The sequence below is a fragment of the Magnolia sinica genome, chromosome 13 (genome assembly GCF_029962835.1).
Source record: "Magnolia sinica isolate HGM2019 chromosome 13, MsV1, whole genome shotgun sequence".
NCBI classification, from domain to species: Eukaryota; Viridiplantae; Streptophyta; class Magnoliopsida; order Magnoliales; family Magnoliaceae; genus Magnolia; species Magnolia sinica.
Window position 1 is genome coordinate 22,423,531 of NC_080585.1, and position 27,198 is coordinate 22,450,728.

The window sequence follows — 27,198 nt, forward strand, 5'->3', positions numbered from 1 at the left end:
TAGTAACTCAACTATAACTAGAGGTGGGCATCAAGCCAAGTGGAGTCGAGGTGGGCCAAGCTTGGCTTGGCTTGTCCATGATGTACTCGAGTTCGAGCTCAAGCTTGGCCTCGAGCTCAACATTGAAGCTTGGCTTATTTGCCAAAGCTATCGAGTTGAGTTCGAGTCGAGTTAGTGGTTTGAGTCGAGTTGAGCTCGAGCTTGTTGGGTGAGAGAGTAATGGATTCTGTTCTTAATCCTCTTCCATTGATAAAAAAATTCAAATACCTTAAAAGAATCAAAACAAAACCCAATGAAAAAAAACAAACAAAGCTTCAAATCGAATAAGGAAACTTGTAAGAATCGATCTATTCTTGATCTTCTTTCACCAACAGGAATCCGAGTACTAGAAAAGAAACAGAGCAGAACACAGATCAAAAATCCAAGTAAAGAGCTCTAGCCAATCAGATCATTGGATTTCCTTGAAGCTCCAACAAATCTGAAAAGAACTCATTTCGAATTTCTTGGGTTTCTCGCCTAAGAAGTAGATCTCAAGAGTTAAAATCATACTATTGTGGAGCTGAAATGAAAACTGGTGGTGGTGGTCAGAGCGGGCATGCGGTTGGCAGTAGGCAGAGAAAGAGAAGAAATGGAAAGGGAAGAGGGTGCGTGTGGTCGGGTAGAGACTCCAGGGTTTGTTTTTTATTTTTAAGTTTAAATTTAAAACTTATATTATATTATATTATATTATATTTTATATATATATATATATATATATATATATATATATATATTATATATTGAGCCGAGTCGAGCTCGAGTTCGAGCTTTGAGTCGAGTCGAGTTCGAGTTGAAATGCCCCCTGGTCGAACTTGGCTTGAACTCAACTCGAGCTTCAAATAATTAGCTTGGTTTGGCTCGAATCGGCTATTCAAGCTGAGTCAATCCGAGCGGACTCGAGCCGAGTCGAGCGAGCTTTTCGAGCTAGCTTGACTCGTGAGCAGCCCTAACTATAACGGACTATTGTTGAACTCTCTCTCTCTCTCTCTCTCTCTCTCTCTCTCTCTGTCTGTCTTTCTTGCCCGCTGCAATGGGTCGGGCCTAGCAGCCCAGCTCTTTGGACCAGGGCTTGCGCCCAAAAGTCCATTAGCCCAATAATCCTATTTTTGAGAATGATTATATGATAATCATGCTGCATGTGACGCTTGACATGGACGCACTAAAAAATTGTACACATCGCATATATTAATTTAATTAAGATTGATTAAATTGTTCGTATCAGTGTCACAAGATTTTATACTGTCACAAAATTAAAATCCTATGCTGCATATATAAACCTAAATGAAATTGATTAAATTGTTCTTATCATTGTCATAAAATTAAAATCCTGACCACTGGTTCATGAACACTTTTTTGTGGAAATTGGACTAAAAGATTTTATTTTTTTTCATTTTTAACTGTCCAATAAATGTCCGGATCATGAGATAATCATGAAAACTTAATTTTTTGTTCATGATACACCAACATAGGTACTATAATTTGGGTCATTTATTTGACTACATATCAATATTGTTCGAAGTATCCCGAAATTATCGAAATATTCTTGATATTATCGGTATCTCCAACTCACTGGTACCGATAACATTGATAGCGATACCGGCAACATTAGTAATATCATAAAATCCAATTATTGAAAATGTATCGCTAAATATTGCTAATATATCATCAATATTTTTTATTGTGTAAATTCCAAGTGTTTCTTGTATTTTCAATGTATTGATATCGTCAATATTTTTTTACCATATAAGTTCCAAGTGTTGCTTGTATCGGCAATTTTTTCATAATATCCCTAAAAAATTGTTTATTAAAAAATTCTATTTCAATTTTTTTATGAGTGCATGGTTGTACGCAATGTTCAATTTGTTGATGATTGTATCGATAATATCACAATATTATCATATCGCAACATGGGCGATATCAAGACCACAATTTTTTATTTCTTTTTCAATTGTCGATGATTTCTCGACGAAATATCATATATTGTTGACATTCCAAAATACTGATGGATGGTTGGATGGATAGATGGGATGGATGGAAGGGTTGGACTAATTTCTCACGACAACACATGCATTTTGGCTCCCATTAAATGAAAATTATTATATATGCATTCTCTTTTATTCCTAAATATATAAATATGTATATTTTTACATCTCTTAAAATTTTACTAAAAAAATTCCACCGTTTTTTCCATGTTTATCTGCATTTCCAATCATTGACGATATCAATATTGTTTTCATGTCCCTCCCGAGAACGAAACTTGTAGCAATGCCGATATGTTGAATACTAACTCATGAAAACTTCTTTCTTAATAGGGAGGACTTGTCGGGAGGTTGAGAGAGAGAGAGAGAGAGAGAGATAAGAGAATACAAAAATAACATAAGAGACAGTTTGGATAAGAGAGGGAGAGGAGATACGAAATCTGACGCAGGGATGAACGTGATGAGGATAACTACTCCGAATCCACGGAGCTTCTCTGGACTCCTCACAGAGACTTCTCGAATCCACGAGGAAAGAAAACAGAAAATAGAAATAAATTCTAAGAAATTCGAAATTGATTAATTGATGAATAAAAACGAGTTCACAACCCTTCAAATATGGGTACCAAGCAATGGGAAGGAAATCAGAATCAAACTACAACTCAAACTCCTAGAATCCGTGACTTACTATAAATAATAAACTTACCATTTATAGACGGTCGTGATGTATACTAGTGCGCAAGGTTTTCGGCCAAAAATAGTAAGTGTCCTATTTGGCTTCACCAAACCGTTCTCCTAATTATTCTAAGCTCTTTTCACATTGGGCACAACTCCTAAAGCCCGACGGATGAAGAGTTATAATCAAACTAAAACTTACTATTTATAGTAAAAACGAAATTAAAACAGGAAAACAACCGTCGATCTAGGGGTTTTTCGCAATTCCGGGCTGTGCAACCCGGCGTAGCGGGGTTGGTTGGCTAAAGTAGCTCGTTCTATCCCAAAATCATATATTTTACGTCAGGTAACTCATTCCGGATTGCGAGATACGCCCGATCTAAGGTCCGACGGTCCGGATCACTTCTGTCGTCGACTGGGCCTTTTCTGATCCATCTTGGCCATGAAACTGTCCGCGACCCGCTCTACATCAAAATCTCTCTCTCTTAAATTTAAATTTGGATTTTATTATTATTATGTTTAAAAAAAAGAAATTTATGGGTGTTACAATGTGTCTACAAGCATCGCCCATGCTTTAATCATCAAATTTTGATATAGAGAGCTCAAACAATGGAGTGAGGGCTGACGATCCAATTCTAAGACCATTCAGGTAAGCATTGTGCCTCTTAATTTTTGGCACATTTGGATATGCATGTCCATGGAATGAGCAGCTCTAAGTGATCCTTCCTAAATACGACTATAATAGCTGAACTAACATAATCATTAAAAATAAAATAAGCACCAACTAGTGTAATGGTTCCAAAGAGTGACTTCGTTATTCTTTTTGTTCACCCAAGCATTGGTACATTCGAGGCCCATGGAATAAGCACTGGTAGGCTAAACCAAACATATGTTATCATTACGATTTTATGAAATCATCAGTCCAGTGCAAATGTAGTTATGAGATTTTTTTTAAAAAAAAAATTTATAATCATTGCACTATTTCATAACATTATGGTAAAAATCTTAAATCCAAAAGGCCAGATCAATTTCCTCTAATAATAATTTAATATTAAAGTAATGTAAAAATACCATTATTAAAATGTTAATGTTGATAAACCAAACACAAGAATAATTTGTAATCATTGCACATTTCATTAGTAAAAACAACAAACCTCAGTTCCTAACTTTGTTATGCCAAATATCAATTCATGCAGCTATTGGAACTGTATTTTTTAAGATGCAAGATCATTCACCATCTGTGTATCTGTTTTTAATAAGAAATCATTTTTTGAGAAAATTTGATTAGTTGCTTTGAAATAATCAGTCAAGAGCCAGGTCTTAACTAAATGAGTTTCTGGGTGAGTGGGGGCTGCAACTTCAGTTTGGGTTAACCCGAACTAGATTGACCGGAACCGGGTTTTGCTGCTCCACTCGTTCTCCCCTTCTTTTTCTCCTTTGGACTCGCTTCTACTACCCTTGGTCATTCTAACTGGGATGAACTGATTCCTGGTTGCAGGGCAGCCACTGTGTTGCCTACCCTGATGTATGTGTTTTATATCCATACCGTCCATTCGTTTTGCCAGGTAACAATGAAGCAGATCATAAGCTCAATTGGAACACACCAATCGAAATATTCCTACTGTTGAAACCTTCCTAAGGCCTATCATGAAGTTTATTTGCCATCTAAACTGTTCATATTAGGCCACACAGATGTGATGAAGGGGAAACACAAAAATATCAGCTTGCTCCCGAACTTTTGTGGCCCCTAAGAAGTTTTTAATGCTGGGCGTTCAATAACTACTGTTTGTTTCTTATGGTGTGGTCTACTTGAGTTTTAGATCTGCTTCAATTTGGGCTCCATAAGATGAACTAGCAAAAGGAATGGACGGGAGAATATTTTTTTTACTGTAAATCCCTTACAGGTAAATTTTATATATATAAAAAGTTACATGGCAGGGACTCATATGTTCACTTATTATAGCTTATAAGCCAATTATCTGATTTTTGAAAAAAAGAGTAAAAAAGGAGAAAACATACTTTCATTACAGCAAAACTTGAGCCATTTATGAAGCTTCAGTAAATTCTCTCTCTATGCAGTCAGCTGAGGTCGTTAGGGTTTTTATATATATTTTTCTTCTTTCCTTTTCATTATTTTTTGCATTTGAATCAAGCCCCGTTTCGGTTAGGTCGTGACATGAGGCCCACATGTGTTTTGTATATCCACACTATCCATTAAGTTCTAACTCATTTTGCGGCATGGGCCTAAAAGCAAAGCAAATCCAAATTTTTTGTAGGCCACATCATGGGAAATAGTGTTGATTGAACACCCCCTATCATTTGCAACTTAAAGAATTCACTGGCATCCAAAAGCTTCTTGGGCTTGTTTTATGAATATTTTCTTTTTCACTTTCAAATTTAGATTAGTATTACATGATCCAATCAAATCCCACAACCTCAAGTCATGGGGGTGGTAGCAGGGCCACTGCGCAATCTACTCCAACTCGGCCCAGTCAATTGGAACACAAATTTGCTGCAACCACAGATCTGAGCACATGGATGCGATCCTGACCATAGGACCCACGTTAATACATGTGTTGTATATACACACTGTGGACCCGTTTTTCCAGCTTATTATTTTTGAGATCATGCTCTAAAATAAGCTTGCAAAACAGATGGCCGGAGCCCCACATTCAAGGGTCACAGCTAATCGGAGTCCAGTCAACTGACAGTACCTATTCTTGTTACCTGATCAGGATTCAATTTTCACCTATTGAAACTGGACCACTGCTTACTTCAAGATTGCTGAGCGATGGCACCTTCATGCCGCCATACACCAGATTGACAAAACGGATTAAGCCCTCTTTCTATCTCTAGACAGAAAGATTAAAGCTATTCAATGCATGGTCACAAAAGAGCAAAATCAAGCTACAAAAGCCAAAACAGGAACTAAGTCATCAAGGGTCCATCTCCTCTGACCGTCAAGTCTATCAACTTAAAAGGACACCCATTGAACAGCATTGCCACTAACAAACCCCCAAAATCCCAATTAACAGCGCAGCACAACCAGACAGTGTTTATTTGGGTGCACCATCGAATTGAATTGGAAATAGAAATGATCGACTCACAAGGACCTCCGGTCGCATTCCTATTAAGCCCAATGCACTGCTTCCAAGTTGGGAGTAGAAAGAAATGCAACTGTAGCTATAGAGAACATCATCCCATTTGACCACAACGATTGAGAAATTGGCATTTCACTTGCGAATCCAATCAGAGAGGAAAGGGCTCATGGTTCAATCAAAAGTGCAAATGACAGAATTTAAAGATGTGGTCCCACCATCCTTAATAAGGAAGCACCACTGTTATGTTCTTCCAAGTCCAATTCCAAAGAAGGTGGTCAGTTGCTTTCATTCCATTAGATTGGCAATAACAATTCAATTTGATTGTGCATCCAAACACACACCAAAGCCCTTATAAAAGAGAAATGACGAGAAAAAAGAACACCAGTTCATGGAGTCAGCAAAATGGGACGGCTTTCATTTTACGCAGCCAGAAGCAATCAAAATGGGGCAAACCCTACAGCATTACCCACAACACAATACAATGATTAAGTGAGATTAACTAAAGAAGAACACTGCATGAGTAATGGAAAATCAGCAGCTCTATACAGGAAAGAAAACGCAATACTAAAATCAGGACAGATGATTGTGATGAAAGCATTGAAACCTATTGTGCATTCCAGATGGGAGCCTGCCCTAATTCATCTACTTCTAGTAAGAGTATATGCCAGAACCAGATAAGAACCAAGTCGTTTGCGTTGAACTTTCAAAAATTAAGCAAGTATGCCAGCGAGCTTTTTCTCAAGCCCGTCATCGTCGTCATCGTCATCATAGACAGACTCAAATTCATCTTCTCTGAGTTGCTTTTCATTGTTTCGCTGATAACCCGTTTCCTTATCTTTGTCTACATGCCAGTCATCCATCTCAGGACGAGAAATGGGAAGCTCGACATGCTCATGCTCCGAACCAAGCCTTCTTTTGTCTTTGATTAGTTCACGAAGTGGTTTGGGGCCCTGAAAATCTTCAGACTCACCTCGAGTTGTACGTTTATGAATGACATTGCCAGTGTTTCTGGAGTTACCTTCATCTGCCCCTACTCTCCTCTTTTCTTCTTTGATCTGTGCAAGGGTCTTTGGTCCTGTGAACGATGTGCGATTTGTATCATTCCCAATCATACCTCTTGAGATCTCTGAGGAAAGAACTGTCGGCTGTCTTGCATGTCTTCTCCTTTTCTCCTTCCCAGGAAGCCTGGGCCTATTGTGCTTAGACTGTGAGTGTCTCAACCGGCCTGGTCTGTCATTACCATTCAAGCGAGACTCAGATTCGCTGTGCGACCCGATCATATTCTTTCCAACCTCTGATGCCAACCTTCCATGGAGACGGCGGCCCACAGCACGTCTCACAGGTCGCTCCCTGCTACCATCATTAATATGAGATGAGTGGCGCTTCTGAGAACGGGACACTTGATGACCATCCCTCTTGCGCTTCCTCAGGTGGTCTCGAAGATCTACACCATTTCGACCGTCGACTTCCAGTTCCCTAGGCAACAATTTCCTTCTCTGGAACATCATTGGTGCCAGCATCCTTTCCCTGGAGTGGTCAGGAACTTTTCGAACATGCTCAGAAGGATGGTCCTTCTCCAAATGATCATAGGAGTCATAAGCACTGTGCTCATATAAAATCTCTGGGTAATCCATGTGGTCATACTCAACTTGATCTTCATAATCGTATTGCAGCAAATGGCCATGAAGCCTCCTCCCAGTCTCCCTATCATGGGCTAGTAAATATTCTGGGTCATCCTCATAACCCAGCTGCTCTGACCCATCATCCACAAGTACATCAAATCCAGGTGATGATTCCCATCTCTCATCTGGCTCTACACATTCATTTGCTGGCTCCTCAGAACTCTGATCTGAGCATAAAAGGGGTCTATTACTATTGATGAAGTGGGCCTCCGGGGGTGGCGTGTTTAACAGCTTTCCAGTTGCCTCTTCGCAGTCGGGAACAGATATCTGTGGAGAGGGGCTATGTTCTATGACATTATTAGGAGCCCCAAGTTGAAGAACATCCTTAGACTGAAACTGTACATTCACCGTCTTTGAGGTTCTTTCAACTTGTTTGGGAGGTGCTTCTACAGACCCTGGTCCCGTGTCACTTCCAGTGGAAGGCTTATTTTCTAGAGGATGGGTGTCTGCACCTGCAGAGGCTGCCTTTGTGGATTTCAAAGCAGATGAAACTCCATTTGGTCCGTGCAGAAATGGACAGCTTTCACCTTTAACGCAGTATGCATTAAAGTAGAAGTAGCAAGGCACATTTGTCTTGCTTGTGGCTACAGATAAATGAGGTGGTACATGGACCGTGTCTGAGGACGTTTCTGTGCGCCCATCTAACGGCTGCAAAAGAAGCAACTGGGCGATCAAAAGAAGACGATACTATTTCCAAAAGGCAAAAACTAATAACAAATTTTTTAAAAAAAAGAAAAAAGATGTCAACACAGTGAGTTAACCATCACCATTCACCACTACAAAAAGTGGCATATTCTTAGGATGAGATCATGAGCAAGCAAAAGTGTAGTTATAATGTACAGCATGAACAGACAATATTCTGAAGCTAGCACCTGATTGACTTATTTATTGATCGATAGAAGCTAACCCGTTTTTTGTGTGTGATTTCTAAATTCCTTTAATTTCCTACAGGATAAATGAAACAAAACCTTGAGGCTTGTAACAAAATGCCTTGGGCTCCACCTCAAGCTTTCTAGGTGAGGCTATTAAAAAACAACTCACTTCAAATTTTACCTTCAGAAACATCAGTTGTTAGCATTAGTTTATGGTAAATACTTTTAAAACAAGTTTCACAAAAAAAACACACACACACACACACAAACCGAGACATCATTGCCTGTTCTATACCATAATGCTAAATTTGAGATAATTAACGCCCTCTAAGTCCACTTCAATAGTACGAGCTCATTGGAAAGGGGTGAAAGACCAGCATGGTTCAATCCTTTAATTTGATCAATCTGACAAGCTAGAATGTGAGTTCGGAGAGGAAGCAATAGCTAAGGCAAATATTGATGCCAAGGGGGCTCAAGGGATGGATTCCCACGGATCTTTTATCAGAGATGCTGGGCCATGATCAGGATGATTTATGAAGGTGTTCTTCGAGGTTCACAGGCATGCTTCCATAAGCAAAGCTGCGGGAGCCTACTTCCTTGTATTAATTCCTAAGAAAGATGGCGCGGGAGTGGTTCTGCTACAGGCCTGTTAGCCTCATTGCCAGCACATACAACATCACTGCAAAGGTGTTGGCATTGAAGCTGCAATGTCATTTCTCCTTCTCAGAGTGTTTTTGTGCGAGGGAGGGCAGTCTACAATGGGCCGTTTACTTCAAATGAGGTGGGAGGACAAATACACTAGAAAGGGTCTCAATGGATTCCTCCTCAAGGTGGGCGAGGCCAAGTCTTAAAAGTGGTTTAATTGGAGATCCCTTATATTTACCAGGCTGGATAGGTATTGGGCAGAAATAGCGCAACTTGATCGAAGCTGACGTCAGTTGTCCTTGTTCCCTATCCTAATCAATGGAAACCTCCAGAGGGTTCTTCATTTTCGGGTGAGGAATCTGTCAGGAAGATCCCCCCTCACCACTGTTATTCTCGGCAGTGGCTGAAACTCTCTCTTGATTAATCCAAAAAGGTCTGGACAACAGGCTGATCAACAACATGACAGTGGGGAGCAACAGAACTAGAGCCACCCATGTCGACTATGCAAACAACTCCCTATTGTTTGGGGACAGATCAGCTGAAGAAGCTTGCAATTTCAGGGATATTCGTATTCTTATTATCTCTGAAGCAGTATCTGGTTTAATAGCGAACTAAATGAATAGTAGTATCGCTGGTGGGTTTTTTTTTTTTTTTTTTTTTTTGAAGGATAATGAACTTACTTTATTAAGAGGCTGCTTGACAACTGACAAGACAGCAAAGAAAACACAAAAAGAAAAACAGAGAGAGAGAGAGAGAGAGAGAGAGAGAGAGAGAGATACACCCCATTACAGAAAGAGCAGCACAAATATTTACATGACTGAGCCCAGCTACCCATTCTAATGCATCTCCAAAAAACTTCCTCCCACAGCCCCAGCTTGTTGCAGAAACAACGTGCATTGCGCTCCCCCCATGTTCCAAAGGACAGCAAGCAAATTCAAATGCTTATGGACGAGCCTCTCCTTAGCTAGCTGAAAACCATGCACATCCAGTACAGATGGCCTACTGAATGATCCATCACCCAGTCGATGCCTAAGATCCTTAGAAGATGCGACCACACTTGACTTACAAATGAACAGTGAATGAATGAGTGGTTGATCAACTCCGCGTCATTCTTACAAAGGAGGCAAGTATTGGGAGGAATCATGACTCTCTTATGGTTTTCAACGGTTAGGATGTCCTACCTCCTGACTAGCCAAGCAAAGGAAACCACCTTAGGGGGAGCACCGTATAACAAGAAAGCATGAAAAAACTCGCAGCTTCTAGCAGCCTCCAAGCCCCAAAACTTCTCATAAAAAGGCTTAACTGAAAATTGGCTGGTATTAACTTGGCTAAGTCTTCAAGTTTTACCTCACAGACAGCACGTCTAAAATTGGCTGTGCAATGGCTGAGTTTCCAATCAAGCATTTGGGAATGTCAGTCTATTATAACAAGATAGGTATGGATGCATGGGACAGTGTGATCGAAAGGTTCAACAAAAGACTCGCCACTTCCCGGGCTGCAAAATAACACTGCCATTGGCGACCAGGTGCCTTATGCAAGTTGCTGCCAAGATCGAGGCAATCAAAAAGCAGTTCTTGTGGAACAATCAGGATAGCGCCCAAAAACTCCATCTGGTAACCTGCTAGGAGACTAGCAAGCCTATTTGAAGTGTGGGCCTCGGTGTGAGATTCATTAAATTGATGTCTCTTTTAGGAAAATGATGCTGGTGTTTGGGGAAGAGGGAATCCCATCTTTCTTAGATCTATCCTGATTGGAGAATATGGGGTATCAACAATAACTTCTGGATACGCCTGGAAGTGGGGCTCTAAAATCCCAGTTAATGATGGTCCAACAAAAACTGGGATGTTAGAACCGCTTCCAGGCATGCAGGCTCACACATTTGTTGTTTGAATTTCTGTGCAAACAACATCTGCTTCAAGGTGGCCTCCAGTCCTAACAAAAGGTCACCTGGATTGTGGGTTGCTATAGTAGGATCATGTGTGTCACTCCATGCATACACAGTGTCTGCAATATAGTTTTATATATGAACTCATGTAGCAGTTTATATATGAAATGATGAATGTTATTATCATAGACTACGCATGCTTAGTGCTATATTATAACAAAATAAATAAAAGTACAAATCTCTACATTGTAAATATAAATTCGCATTAAGTTAATCAATAATAAGAATAAAGAGCCATAATGTCGGGTTGCTAAAAATAGCAATCCAGATCACAAATGACCCATGATCCAAAACCACTCGATCCAGAACAGAAAATGTGGGGGTTTCATGTTTTAGGTAACATTGGTGTTAACATCAGGTTTTGAGAAGATTTTTTGTGCAAGGACGTCCCATTTCTGAAGAATTTACTGGGTACTATGCAATTGCCACAGATTGCAGGATAACTGTCAATCAAGTGGCGGAAAGAAGGGGAGCAGTGCTGTTTGGTGTCTGACTTCCCACCGCAATCCAACGGAGGGTGAAATCAGCAGCCTCGCATGTTTGGAGCCTGGAGCCAAATGGTCGTTTTTTGTAAGATCTCTAGCTAATTCACTTTCTGAGAGAGACGCATCCAGAACGCCACTGTTCAGCAAAATCGACTTTCACATGGACAACATGCTTAGACAAAATACTCACTATGGAACATCTCAGGAACAGAAGTTTTACCCTGCCAATCCCCTTTGTTGTGCACAAAAAGAATCAGTAAACCATCTTTTCATCAATTGTAGCTTCTCCAGCAAAGAATGGATTGGCATTCTATCTCTGTTTGAAATGGCTAGGGACTTTCCTCGAGCTATCCAGGGCGTGGTCAGCAGTTGGTCATCCTCAGCTGAGGCTTCCTTGGTAGGATCCTCTGGAATATGGCACCCCTGAGTCATGGTCGCCATAGCTCGAAAGGTACAAGAGGATCTTTGATAGGTTAGAAATGTTGCAGGCAGATCCTAGATACAGGGGAATCTCTTCGGGGATGTTTAATCACAAAACTGTTTTGCAATCGGGTTCATCACCACGTGGCTGCATCTCGGTCTCCTCGGGCTCCAGTTTTTTCAAGGGGAATTTTGATGGGTGCTCCCTGGGCTGCATGGGTGGGGGTGTGATTCATAACAGCAGCAGCAGGATTTCAGTCATGATTAAAGCTAGGATAGATTCATCAGACTCTAACACCGCGGAAGCGATATCCCTTTTCTAATCATAAAATCAGTTGCAGAGTCAAGTTTAATTCCTGACATCATCAAAGGAGAAGAGTCGAATGCAATTTCCTAGGCTAAAGGTGGGCAGCCCCCTTGGAGGATTGAGGATCTTGTTGAGAAGGCCTGCAATCAGAATGCTCATCAGATTTCCTTTACCCATGTTCATGGAGAAGCGAAGAGTGAAGCAGACATTTTGGCCAAGCAGGCTGCAAGCAGGGATGATATCCTCATAGAAGATCTGAGATGATTATATCTTTTTCTTTTTCTGCTTGGGGGGGCTGATTTCTTTTCAGTTTTGTGGTTCCTGTGCTGATGGTGTTGGGCTTTTGAGGATTTTATTGTTTTTTAATCTCTTTATGGGGCGTGCCTGTTTGTGTTTGGAGTGCTGATCCAACTCTTTGCATTGTATTCTGTATTCTTTTCTTCCTTTTTGCAATAAAAATTCAGCTTATTCATCAAAAAGGATTAAGGATGAAACAGACTTATGTTTAAAAACGAGACTCAACATGAAAATCAATTCTTTTCTTTTGGTAAGTAATCTGAGCTCAAACGACTTTTGACGCCGAATTCGACTCAGCTCGCTTGGAAATTGTTTATTTCAATTTATAAATTTGACATGACTTGAGATGGTTCTACATGATGCTCGAATTCAGTAGACAATCCAAGCCTAGCTAAATAGTGTCACGTCAGCCAAGTTCTGAGCTGATTATCACATTCTGGACAATGGTTACCAGATACAGGGTGCATGTAGTCATGTACAGATTCTGAAAGCAGCAAACAGTTTGGTTACAATTTACAGGGTCTTTTTTTTTTGGAATAACAACGAAATTTATTAACTGGAAAAAAAAAAAAAAAAGGCAAACAAGAACAGCAATATGCTAGTAATAAATGACTCTCTCATCAGTATCTCAAGCTCGATACTGTCAGCTGAGAAGAAGCCACAAGTAACAACAAAAAGGCAAGGTGGCAAACAAAATCCCGCTGACAACAGTGTGCAAATGCCCCCCTCAGGAAGACAATTAGGACCTCTCCTGCTCCATTTCACACAGGACTTCCTCAAAAGAGCAGCTCCAAATATCCAAATTGGATCCTACAATTTTTTGGTGGATCTTAGTTCATGATTTGAATATTATGATTTCATTAGAATCTTACAATCACATAAAAAGATCAAGGATTGCAGTTCTCGGTTGAACAATGATCCATATGAAGTATCAGTTTCTTTTTTTTCTTTTCTTTTTCATTTGATTTTTAGGGCATCTTTGGGTACACAGGATCCATGTGGAAATGAAACTTGTATTTCACTGACAAGACAATAGAGCAGTTTGGACACCGTGGTTTCCACACAGTAATCATTACTCTTATCCACAGTCGGAATTCTCTGGCACAAGAAACGAGGTGCCTGTTGTCTAATGAATTGAGGATCTAATTGCTAACCAAAGAGGATCCCATTATTGCAATCCAATTTTCTACTGTAAAAAAAAAAAGAAATGATCAGTGTATAATCATTACGTTTTCCAGGGAACACACATGTATTCCATATACACAAACATGTCAGGTAATCAGGACCATTGAACTGGTGGGTTATGTGGACAGGACCTTTAGAATCTGCCCCCTTTGGCTGTCTGCCGGGAACTATGGCTCAAAAGGAACAAGCAATTTTTTTAGGATGAAGAAAAATCAGCTCTGGCCATCTCAGAGAAGATCGAAGCAAACTTGCATTTGTGGTCCCTAGATCAGAGAGGATTCAACAGGCTCTCTGAGTCGCTCGCCAACAATTGAGAAGAGATCTTTAGGTTGAAGTCCATACCCAGCAGCGCAAAGGGAAATTCAAACACCAGTGAATGGGTATTCATGGTACCGAGGAATCTGGAGTGAGCAAAGCAGGTATTGGCAGTCTTCTTCTGAACCTGAGTTAAAGGTGGTGTTGATCCACTGTTCTTTCATTCACTCTATTTGGGCGGTCATTCTTTCATGCTTCAAGGTCAATTTGTGTTCTCCGAGAGACGTGGATACGCTTCTCAAGGCCTGGCACGGTGTAAAACTAGGCAAACCAAAATCTCGGATTTGGAGGATGGCAATTTTGGCGACTTGGTGGGCTGTTTGGTTAGAAAGAAACAACCGGTGTTTCCGAAATGAATCGAAACCCTCACACTTAGTGGCGTCTTTTGTTAAGTGCTTGATTGCTGAATGGGTTTCCCATATGGATGGGTTGAATGTAGATATTGCCTTCTTGCAAGACCTTTAGGTTCTGCTACCTCAGCAGTTCCTTTTTCTTGTCTTTTGTTCTCCTTTAATGCAAGTTATTTTTCAAAAAATAAAAAAAAGGTGGTGGTTCTTCTCTGGGCCTGTCCAAGCTGTATGCTCAATTCAGGCTTTCAGTTTTGTGCTGAAAGAGTGAATGAGTATTTTCCAAACGCACTTCCATTTTCCTCGGGGATTCTGGCTGAGGATGACCCCACCATGCCCCTATCTGTGGCTGGGGCAACTCAGCCATTTTTGAATTATGGAAGCTCTGTTTCGTCCTTTCTTTAGTTTAGTGCACTTTGTGTTATCATTTCAAAAAATATGTAGACAGGCAATGGACAAAAAAAATCAGTGATCAGACAACTCTGACCATCCTTTTGTTTTGAGTTTTACTGGTTGGTGGGCTGTTGACTCGAACCATTTTACAAGCAACCATAGGATGAAGACAACCGTCCAACCCTCCTGCCTTTTGGGATATGGCCTACCAATGTGTTACTGTATCAGAACAACAGCCCCGATCACTAGTCCTGTCTGCCACTTGTATAAGCAGGGACCTTGATAGAACAAAAATGCGCCATCATGCATATTACCATCCAATTTTATCGTTGGAGAAGCTTGGTTCTATATTAGATATGCATGCCAACAATACTATCAATTAACAAAGAAATTGTAAGTTTGTAACAGATTATATATGAAAAATATATATAAATAAATTGAACAACAGCCCTGGACACTAGACCTGTCTGCCATGTGTATACGCAGGGACCTTGATAGAACAAAAATGCAGCATTATGCATATTACCTTCCTCTTTTATCATTGGAGAAGCTTGGTTCTAAATTAGATATGCATGCCAACAATACTATCAATTAACAAAGAGATTCTAAGTTCGTTACAGATTGCATAGGAAAAATATATAAATAAATTGAAGACTCACAGGATGCCGAAAAGCACAGGTTGGATTAAGACAATTCCCACCCAACCAATACCAACAATCCCTTGGATTAAGCCGTGCACTCTCGCTATGCCGATACTCGCACTCACTTCCCTGAGAGAAATCCGAACATGAATGTCATCAATAAATCAAATACCATGGTAGTTACAAAAGAGAAAAGCATTCATCTAAAGACAAAATCCATCTTGAAAACAATTAGGAAAGCTTAAATTTGCACCAGCAGAACTCCTAAACCCCACTCTCACCAAAATACCGCTGCACTAGTTTCCTTTGTCTTTTTAATTGGTAAAAGAGTCCTAGCTTATAAACCAAGCCATTTTTTCTAATTATTCTTTATTGATTTAGGGTGATTTAGATATTTCAGCTGCAAACCAGATCATCTATCACCAATCAAATTTAAGCACACTTCTGTGAAGTATATATTAAAAAAAAAAAAATTTAAAAAAAAAAAAAAAAACAGAAACAGAAATCGTTTTTCCAAATTGCAATAGAGACAGAATACAAAAGTTTGCAACATTTCTTTCCACAGCTTCAAAAAATTTCGAAGCAAGCCCAGAAATCAAAAAACCTAGCGACAGACCAACCCAAACACACTGAACAAAAAACGGGGAAGGAAAAAAGTGCAAATTAAAACCTGGTTCACATAAGGCAAAGGTACTGAGATTTCATGGCATTTCATTCCACCTTACTTGAGAAACCACGGACCCTAACCCTAAAAGATTAAGATCCTATATAGACACCATAACCACACATGCCCATAACAATATAATGGGAACTCAGTTAACAAATCAAAATAACAGGATTATACTGAAATTCCCATGACATTTCATTCCACCTCAGGGGGGTGGCGGGTTCGTCAATCTAGCTGGAAAGGAACAAGCGCAGTTTCCATAATCTTAGGGGCTCCAAGATTGGGGTGTGTAATAGGGTTGCGTGTATATCAGGGAGTGGGCCCCCCGAGGGTTTGTGTAGTTTTGTTTCTTCATTTTGTTACTTGTTCTTCTTGTTGTATTGTTTTATTTGCTTTCAGCTATCGGCCCTAATAAAGTTGCTTCATCTTTCGGGAAAAAAGAAGAAGAGGAAGAAGAAGAAGAAGATCAAAATCAGAAAACAGATCATGACAATCCAGAACAAAATCCTGAGAATTCAATGTCCCAGTTCCCAAATCAGTAGAATAACCATAATTTCACACTACAAGAACGCAGAAACCCTAACCCTAGAACATACAGACCACAACCACACTAGCCCAAAAAAATAAATGAATAAATTAAAACTAAAATAATAACTCAAAAACATAACCCAACCCCCCCGCGCAATTAGGAGAAGAAAACAACACCAAAATTTCACAACATCACTCTCCACCTCCTTCGAGAAGGCGCAAACCCTACTCCTAGAAAATCAAGATCACAGCAATAAGGCCCTAACAAAACGACAATGACTCAAAAACAAAACCCATTTCCCAAATGCCAGGAAGAAACCACGACATTCCCTTCAACCTCCGTCAAGAACCAACAAACCCCAGCCCTAGAAAACCAATACCACAAACGCACAAACCCAACACCAAACGACGAAAAACCGAAACACCATTTCCAAAATCGACCTAAGAGAACAACCATATAATTCCCCGCCATTTCATCAAATATCCTTCAACAACCCACAAACCCTAGATCAATTCCCTCAACCAAAACCCTAGAAATCAGGATCCTCCCAATGCACCCCCACAACAAAGCAACAAAAAGATAATCAAACGAAAACTCAAGATACAGAATCAGAAACCAACGAGAAAAGGAAAGATATCGAAGCAAGATACGAATCAAGAGAAATCGACATAAGAGGAAGGGAATGCCGTTGTTACCTTCTTGCAGGTGAGGGGAGATGCAAGGAAATACACGCAATCCGTGTTTCGCTTCTGCAATTCGTCTTCCATCGGGAAGAAACGGAAGATGGAATTGCAAGATAGAGAGATTGAGAGAAGATATCAGATAGAGATTGAGAACCTAAGGCTCCGATTTGCAGCCATGGCGGAGAGATCTCGATCAATCAAGGGAGAGAAGGAGAGATTTTCTTTTATTTCTTGGGTTTTATATAGTTTGGGGTTTTTGAAGTTGGTTTTTGTTGAAGGGAGATAGTACGGTAGAACCGGAATACAGTAGAGCTATCTCTCTCTACTGAACATTTGAAAGAATAAACTATCAATCTGAGCCGTCCAAATAATTTTTTGTACTCTGGATGAAAATTTACTAAATCCATATTTATGGAACGTTTTTGAACGTCTGATCAGTGGCCTCAAAAAGAGACGGTTAGAAATATATAATTTTAATGGTTTGTATTATATTGTGAAAAACGGTCGGATATGATTGTCATTTATTAGGTATTCTTTAAAAGTGATTCATCCAAGACATGTCCCATTAAATATACGGTCCCGATTGATACTCACTGACACGTGTACTTCGGAGAGACGGATATGGCATATTCGGGTTGCATAGGGTCTACCTTATCGTTGATGTTTGTTAAAATCTGGTACCTGGTGCGCTTTCTAGAAGCTACATGCGTTGGAAACGGATTGGCTACTCCCCGTGCCACCAGGCCCGTAGCTGCTGATCGGTGCTCTGTGGGCCCCAACATGATGTGTGTGTTTCATCCATTTTTACAAACCATTTTATTGCTTGTTCCAAAAAATGAGAGGGATATAAATCTCAGGTGAACTACACTACGTGAAAACAATATTGATGGAATATCCACAATTAAAATTCTCCTAAGGCTTACTATGCTTTTTATTTGAAATATAATCTATTGATTAGGTTATATAGGTCCTGATGAAGGGAAAAAAACAAAAATCGGCTTGATCCATAAATTTTATGGCCCCAGGAGGTATCTAATGGTCCACGCTCATTTAACCCTATTTCCTGTAATGTGATCTACTTGAGATTTGGATATACCTCATTTTTTGTCTCATACCATAAAATGAGATGAGATGAGATGAGATGGAATTGACAAAACACATACATCATGGTGGATCCCACATACCACTGACTTTCAGCCATTGGCCAGCGGCAGAGGGAGTAGCCAATCCGTTTCCACATGCGTTAGAGATTGCACCACGGGGTACCGGTACATGGCTAATGCGGGTCCCACCATTGCATCCGATTTGCCCCGATGCGCCTTTGATGTTAGGGAGTGGGGCCAGCCCGAACAGAAACTCAGGTGAGCCACACAACAAGGAACGGTTGTGAAGGGATGCCCGTTAATGAAAGCTTCCTCGCTGATTTTGGGTCCTGATACATTCATTAGACGTGCCCTACTAAGATACATAGAAACAGCAACTGTGCATCGACCAGGCTTAATACATTCGTAAGCCTGGGCCCACATCAACCGTGCATTCAATCCACATGATATATGGGCTACTGTGGGACCCACGTCAACTGTCCATCCGATCTGAGCCACACCACATGTAGCAGCTGAGAAAAGGCAAGCAAGCTAAAAGAGAGTGCTTCTAACCAGGGCCTTTTTTTTTCTTTTTTTTTTACCACACGCACACACACCTTCACACACTCACGCTAGTGGAATTTCACCGCTTATGGATACTCGAACCCTTGATGGGGTGTTGAAACTCATGAGAGTCTACCACCCGGGCAAGAGTAAGGAAGCACACAAAACATGTTTGAAAGTATACTAGATGCAACATGGCAGACTGAGTGGAGCTACCTTCTTTCAACACTTGAGGTCTTGGGATCGACCCCCACCGGGGGTGGCTAACATGGAGTGTACGTACTGACATGGGAATGTACTAACAAGCTAACCCAAAAAAAATACTAGAAGCAACATCACAGGTCAGACCCAATGAAAGCCATACCCAGTAGAGCCTTACCAAGTTTGATTTTACCCTAGCCTTACTGAATCCAGTTCTAACCTATAGATGGGATGTTTTAAGTGGGTCACAATAGATTGATGGTCTTAATCAAGTGAGATACAATTCAGCCATTTAATCTTAGGCAGCAGGCATGTTATGGTCCACCCAAGATGTGATTGCATTTGTCATAACATGGATGGGCACACTTAATCATGTGTTGGAATCCTATCAATTGTCAAAGTGGATTGTTTCCTTCCTTCTGCGAGGCCCACCATGCCATTCATCCATGTCGGCATATCATTTTAGGGTACAAACTCAAAAATGAGGTAGATCCCAAGCTTAAGTAGACCACATGGTAGGGATTGAACACCCACCATTAAAAACTTCTTGAGAGCCATATAAGTTTTGGATTAAAGTTGATATTTGTGTTATCCCTTCATCCAGGTCTATATAACCTTATCAACATGTTGGATGACAAATAAATATTGGCCCTTAGGAAGGCTTCAATGGTGGATCTGACTCGAAAAGTTGAGTAATGATATGAGCTTTGGATCTACCCTAGAACAAAATAAGGCAAGGAGTTCTAGTATCTTGAAGGCTCAGGAAAGCTACATTAATCAAATGTGATTTAGATATTCATGTATGTTTATTTTCTCAATGTTTCAATGCATTGGCATTTAGGGTAGATGTGTCTACACATATTTTTTCCACAATCTGAAATTCTAATTACAATAGCCTGATGATGAATGGTGAGGAGAATGTGACCCAAAATTTATTTTAAACCATAGATCAATTGATTATCTTATCCATCTAATTTTTGAGACAATACATCAATATCACACACTTGTGCCTGACTTCCATTTGAGTGGGATGCCATGTGACAATGTGGGCACATGTGCGAGCCCAGAATTAGCACGTGATAGCCTTAAATCAGGCCCCGTGGGCCACACACTACAAGAGAAATGGACAGTTAGGAGAAAGATGACCCCATTCCTATTTTCAGTGTACGCATGCGACCGCCTCAAGAGTGGCTCAGATCACAAGCATGTGTAGCTTGTGCTGAAACTGGGCCAGACGAGGTCCTGATCAGGTGCGAGACCAGCTTTCGGATGGATGTGGGCCGAAGCTAAATACCTGATCAGGTGCGAGACCAGCTTTCATTTGCCACCGTTTATATTTTATGGTCACTTGTTAAGCGTTAGAAAAATTCTATCTCGTACACTTCCGGTTCACTGTCCATCTACAATGGGGTCCATAAAATCAATGGTTTGGATTCTCCGAAGAATAATACCCACCAGTCAAAGCCACGGTATGTTGGCTCAGGAAGTGGATAAACCATGTACTTAAATCTCCCAAATTACACTTCTTAACCGTCTATTTGTAGCGCACGGATTTATATGTTATCATTGGAACCAGCAACATGTGCTTGACATTGACCGTAGGGCTCACCTTGATGTATGCAGAGTATCCAAGCGGTCCATCTGTTTAGCTTATTTTGTGGCATGGTCCCAAAAATGAAGCAGACAAACTTCTGGTGGACCACACCGCAGTAAACAGTGGTCATTGAACAGACACCATTAAAAACTTTCTAGGGTCCACAGTAATGTTTATCAACCATCCAACCTGTTGGTAATGTGATGAAATGAAAAAACAAATATCAGCTTGATCTAAAACTTGTGGACCATTTATGGCTAATAACCAGTTTCCTGTGGTGTGGTCCAACTGAAATTTGTATATGGAACATGCCCTAAAATAAGCTGACAAAATAGATGGACAGGAAAGGGGTCCTATGGTCAGGATTCTAATAATCCCATTATCCTATCATTGCAACTTTCAGAGCTCTTGAGCCACCCACCTCAGGACCCGTATATTACAGACGCTCTGTTTGTTAGATCTGAAATCTAAAGACTGAATTTGAAATCTCAAGTCAAAAAACATGTTTGGCAACTATAGCTGAAGTCTGAAAATTAATTACTGATTTTGAAACAATTTGTTTGTTAACAAACATCAAAAATGTCTGAAATATGTTAATTTGACACATTTGCCCCTATCCATCTCCAGTTTGGAAATGCTTTACATTATAAATAAATTATTTTTTATTAAATAAAAATAAAATTATTCTATTTAATTCAAATAAATTATAAAATACTTAATAGAAAATTAAAATATCATTATTCATAAAAATAGATAAAAAATTAATGATTTGCATGTATAAATATGGCGGCAATTTTTTTTTACATATTGGACATAATAGTTTGTTCAAAGTTTTCAAATACTCCTACCACTTCAGGCATATCATTTTCTGATTCGATATTCATCTCTGAAAAAACATTTTCATTGGAGATGGATTCTTTTCTGATGTAGTTGTGTAGTGTCATGCATGCAATAACTATATATCTTTTCGTTGGGAAGGAATATGGTGTCATCCACTTTAAAATTGCAAAACGGGCCTTCAACACGCCAAAAGACATTTTGATTACCTTCTGTAACTTTGCATGTATACGATTAAAAACCTCTTCTTTACTAGCATGCTGCCCACCACTATGAAAGTTACCCAACCAATACCGAACATTACATGTCATCTATACCGTTCATAACGTCATTCCTACTGAAAATGAACTGAAAACACAAATATTAGCATGATTCAAAACTTCAGTGGCCCCATGAATATTTCAACTGTATACGTTTAATTATCACGTTTTCGGCCCACTTGAGCATTGGATATGGTTTATCTTTGGCGTTATGTCCTAAAATGAACTCACACACAAACATCTCAGTGGCCTCACGTGCTATCCCAGCGCAGAAACTTCCCACGAAAGGCTTTCGGTGGTAAAACCTGCGTCCAAGACTGAAATAGATTAGCTACTCCCCCAGCCACTAACCCGGTCGCTGATGGTCGGTGCTCTGTTAGCCCTCCATGATGTGTGTGTTTCATCCATTCCATTCATCCATTTTTACCAATCATTTTAGTGCTTGGATATAAATCTCAAGTGGACCACACCATAGGAAAACAACAATGATTGGATACGCACCATTAAAATCCTCCTAAAGCCCGCTGTACTGTTTATTTGACATCCAATCTTTTTATTAGATCATACAGGCCCAGATGAAGGGAAAAAACAAAGATCAGCTTGATCCAAAACTTTTACAACCCCGAAAAGGTTTTTAATGGTTGACACTCATTCAACACTGTTTCCTGTAATGTGGCCCACTTGATATTCCGATATACCTAATTTTTTGTCCCATACCATGAAATGATCTGAAAAAATAGATGGATGGCATGGATGAAACACATACATCATGGTAGGGCCCACAGAGCACAGAGCACCGACCATTGGCTGGTGGCAATGGGAGGAGGCAATCCGTTCACGTCCCAGGCGGCGCGGATTTCCTGCTAAAGACTTTCCCGGGAAGTTACCGCGCAATGTTGCTAGGTAGGGTCCACTGCAATGCATGTGATAAATCCATTCCGTCCATACGTTTTGAGAGATCAATTTAGTTCGTGATAACGAAAATGAGATGGATGAAAAACTCATATGGTTCATACGAGAGGAAAATTTGGGGAAAGAAATCCCTACCGCTGAAACCTTCCTAGGCTCGACGATGTTTATATGCTATCTAAACCGTTTATAAAGTCGTTCCCAATGGAATTAATTGAAAGCACTAAAAATATAGCCTGATACAAAACTTTTATAGCCATAAGAATGCTTCAACAGTTCTTAATGAATTCCCACTGTTTTCTCTCGTGTAGCCCACTTGAGTGTTGTATACACCTAATTTTCTGTTTCACGTCCTAAATTGATCTCCCAAAACGAATGGACGGAATGGATTTATCACATACATTGCAGCGGACCCCACCCAGCATCCTTGTGCCTTTCGCAGGAAATCTGCGTCTGTCCCAGACGAGCGCCGAGTTGTACGAACGGTTCAAAGAGATCGTGTAACCTTTCGCAGGAAATCCGCGTCTGTCCCAGACGAGCGCCGAGTTGTACGAACGGTTCAAAGAGATCAAAGTTACATGGGCCTACAATAATGTATTTATCATATGCACATCCTTCGTCAAATTTTCGAGATAATTTTAGAGCATTATTCAAAAAATGAATTATATCCAAAACTCAAATGAACCACACCAAAAATAGCAGCGGGATAATGATCTTCACCATTAAAAATATCACAGGTCTCACTTTAACGTTTATTTTTCATAATCTATTCATAAGGCCAAAAGTATCCGGATGAAGAGAAAAAACAAATTTCATATTAATCTGAAACTTCTGCGACCATGGTAGATGTTCAACACGCCGCTGCTTTTTGCAGTGTGTCCTATATAATAAATACATCATGATGGGACCATAGAATTTGCTGACGGCAATCCGTTTCCCAATCCCTCCCAGGCTCGGACGGTCCAGTCAGAGATCTGTAGGCCCACCATGATGTAAGTGTTTTATCTAAGCTGTTTATTATTTTTCTTATATTATTTTAATATAAGAAATAAAAGATGAAGCAGGTCCACAGCTTTAGTGAGCCACACCAAAAGATGCTGCAATGATAATGACATCCATAGTTGAAAACTTTCCAAAGGCCACTGTGATGATTTTTTACCATCCAACCTATTCATTAGGTCGTGTAAACGTGAATGAAGTGAAAACACAAATATCAACTTGATCCGGAACTTCTCCAACTCTTAAGAAGTTTTTAACGGTGAACGTTCAATCCCCACCTTGTGGTCCAATTAATCATTAAACCCAATTAATCATTAAACCTACTTCTTTTCTTGAATCATACCTTAAATTATCTGAAAAAGTTGATGGACAGTGTGAATCAAACACATAAATTATGATGGAGAATAAAGAAGTTTCACATGTTAAAGGTTGATTTTGTATCGTGCAAATAGTTTAAAAGAAAAAATTGTCATATTAACTTGAAAAGGGAAACTTTTGGAAGTAAAAATTTTTGCTTAATGAAAAATCACGGACAATGCATTAACAAACACCACTAAACACAGAAAAATTTTCCAATTCCACGTTAAGTGGATAAATTCAGCATTAACAAACACAGCCTAACTGATTGTACGTGGAATGTTTCCGCAAAGAAAGAAGCTATGATCCTTTAAAGTTTCAGACTACTTTGTTTCTATGGCCCATTCAAGAGAGAACTCATGGAATGGAAAGACATGCTATCCAAAAACTCATCTTATGTTTATGGTGAGTTTGGTTGCACCAAATGCAAATGGGTTTACTCAAGTGTGAGATTTCATGAAATTTGATGCAACCAAACACACTGGTTTCCTGTTAAGCTGTACATCCAAGCCATTCATTTGATTACACCCATCATAGATAGCCCCACCTTGAAAAATCTCCTACGATGGAGATCCTAACCATTGAGTCTCTTCCACTAATTGTGGTTTGTTTTCTTCTTAAATTTGTATTTGCATGTCAAGGATGGAAAGGTTTCACCAATTGAGGAGATCCTCGGGCACATTACATTCATGATGGGGCAAATAGCTTGGTTATAGCTTCACAAGTACAAACCCTTGGGATGAAAAACTACCTTGCCCCTGATTTGGCTCCACAAGTACAAACGGGTGTGGCAAAAACTACATTGCTCATGTTTTAGCTGCATTGATGAAGAATACCATTATATCAAAAATCTTGCCATACATCATCCATCATCTTAGTCTAAAATGAAGACATCAAAATCATGTGCATTCCTGGTGAATTTGTTGTTGATCATCCCACATGAGAACTTACTCATGTTTTGACTACATAGATGAGTAATACAAACAATCTTGCCCTACATCATCCAACATATTGCCTTTAGACCAAAATCCAGATATCAAAATTATGGCACTCCCCAATGAAGTTGTTGTTGATTTTTTTCAGGATAGTCGTCTTGTCGATTCATCCCATTTCATATAATCTGACAACGCCCACTTCAACTTCTTTAAGCCAACCTCGAACCTTACACAACATTAGGTTCATGCCTAGAGCCAATTTGCTAGGCTTTTCTTCAACAGCATCCATAAACGATTTGTCCGCCACAACATTAAAGAAAGCGCCTTTACTATTTAAGCGACGTATATAGTTGAGTTAAAGAGCAAAGGCGCTTCCTTTGATATCATGGCGGAAAAATCGCTTCTTGATGCTGTTAAAGAGAATACTAGTAAATCAACTATAGGCATGAACCTGATATTGGATAAATTTCGGGGTTGACTAAGAGAACATGTAGTGGGAGTTGTCGGAACATATGGAATGGGAGGAGTCGGCAAGACGACACTCCTGAAAAAGATCAACAACGAGTTCATCGGAATTTCCCCTGATTTCAATGTGGTGATTTGTCTGTCATGACAACCACGGGTTTCTTCACCACCTTCTTGCAGCCCGACCAACAATTGAGATGGCTTTGAGTTACTGTCACCTGGTGGCATCCCCCTTCTTCACTTCTGTCCCTTCTAGATTTTAACTCGTTCATGGCATTCTTTAGGGAATCAATGTTTTCTTCAAGCTTGAAGATGTATGCTAGGGAGTTGGTATCCCACAAGTGAAAGACGATTTCAGTGGCTAATCTGATGAAATCCACGATTGTGAAGGCCTGCAGAAAATCAGCAAAAATGAGCTCTAACGAGTAAGGAATTCAATGTCAATTTCTTTGGGGAAAAAATATCTAATATTAGCTACTGTATGAGGAATATATTAGTCCATATACAAGAATGCTTAAAACATTTGGTCTAAGATCCAGATGTTTATCGCGTGGACTTCATCGTATGTGTCCAGGCTCTCTAGGTGCGCCAAACATATTCTTTGAATGTGGACCACTAAACATTCTTTTCCACACGAGGAATAAGTGGTTAGAAATAGCCAATCATCTACAAGTTTTGAGATTGGCACAACCATGAAGCAGCCTTTTCAATGGTCAGTCCACATTGGTTAAGCCCATGGCCATATGATGCATGGTGCACAGTAGACCTGCCCTTTAAAATAATGAGCATGCATTCAGTGTACACAGGGAACTTAGGGAATTAGTGCTCAAATTAATTACTATCCCCTACCACTTGAAATAGAGAACTTCAATACTCAAGCAGAGGGTGATAGATGATACTTACAAATTACTAAGATATTGCAAACATGGAATCAAGTAATTCAAAATAGACTGACTGCGGGCCCCAGTTTAGATGTCCAGTGACCCAAAATTTTACAGTTTTTTTATCTACAGTTAGATTGGTGGAAATTTATTGGGCAGCTAAAGAAAAACATCCAATGGTCATGTTTCAACAAACAAGCGTCCATGAATTATAGCTTAGGATTCTTCAACCAATCGGATTTTGGGCCTTTGACCAAGCAATATTGAGTTTCAAAATTTAATCAGTTGTTTAATTTAAGTGGAAGTACTCCACATGTGAATTTTTAAAAATTTTTGAATGCCTACATATCAAAATAACCAGAATCTGTAAGCATTTCAAAGTTCTCAATTTTGGGGCACACAAACCTATGTTAGTTTTGCACAATTCAAAAAACGCCCTCACATGTGGCACCGATGCGCAGCTATCCAAACCATCTAAATTGTGGTTCGTTTGTGTACGGAGCACATCACTGATCAAGCAATCCTAACCATCCTAAGTAGCTATACAATGGATAGACAGTTGAGAGTAAAGTAGTGAGTGGTCCAAATTCGAAGGAAGCACAGATAATTAATTTTATCTTCTCACTGCAATTTTTAAATTATGATCCATCAACACTTGGTTACGTGATTTGGAAAATCTAAGCCATGAATGTGGTTGAAGAGTCTCCACATGAAGAAATGAGTGCACTGAGCATCTCCAAGGCAATTGCGGCTAGGGGAGACTAAAGAAGAATCCACCACACTCATGCCCATGTGGCACAGTGTGGGTCTGGGCTATGCATCAAATGGGGGATCCTGTGAACATGTGGTGGCCTGAAATCAAGTGGCTACACATTATGACAAAATGAACTGTTGTGAAGAAGATGACCAC

The 27,198-nt window shown here is 39.9% G+C and overlaps 1 protein-coding gene across 1 annotated transcript; it reads right to left on the minus strand.

The window, feature by feature from the left end:
- Positions 1-6,180: 6,180 nt before the first annotated feature.
- LOC131223218 (zinc finger CCCH domain-containing protein 34-like) lies at positions 6,181-17,486 on the minus strand. Its single transcript, XM_058218543.1, has 3 exons — positions 17,217-17,486; positions 15,344-15,454; positions 6,181-8,121 (listed from the first exon to the last, which is right to left on the minus strand). Exons 1-3 carry the CDS (start codon positions 17,286-17,288, stop codon positions 6,502-6,504), a joined length of 1,803 nt encoding a protein of 600 aa, XP_058074526.1. The 5' UTR covers positions 17,289-17,486; the 3' UTR covers positions 6,181-6,501.
- Between the last annotated feature and the right edge of the window lie 9,712 nt (positions 17,487-27,198).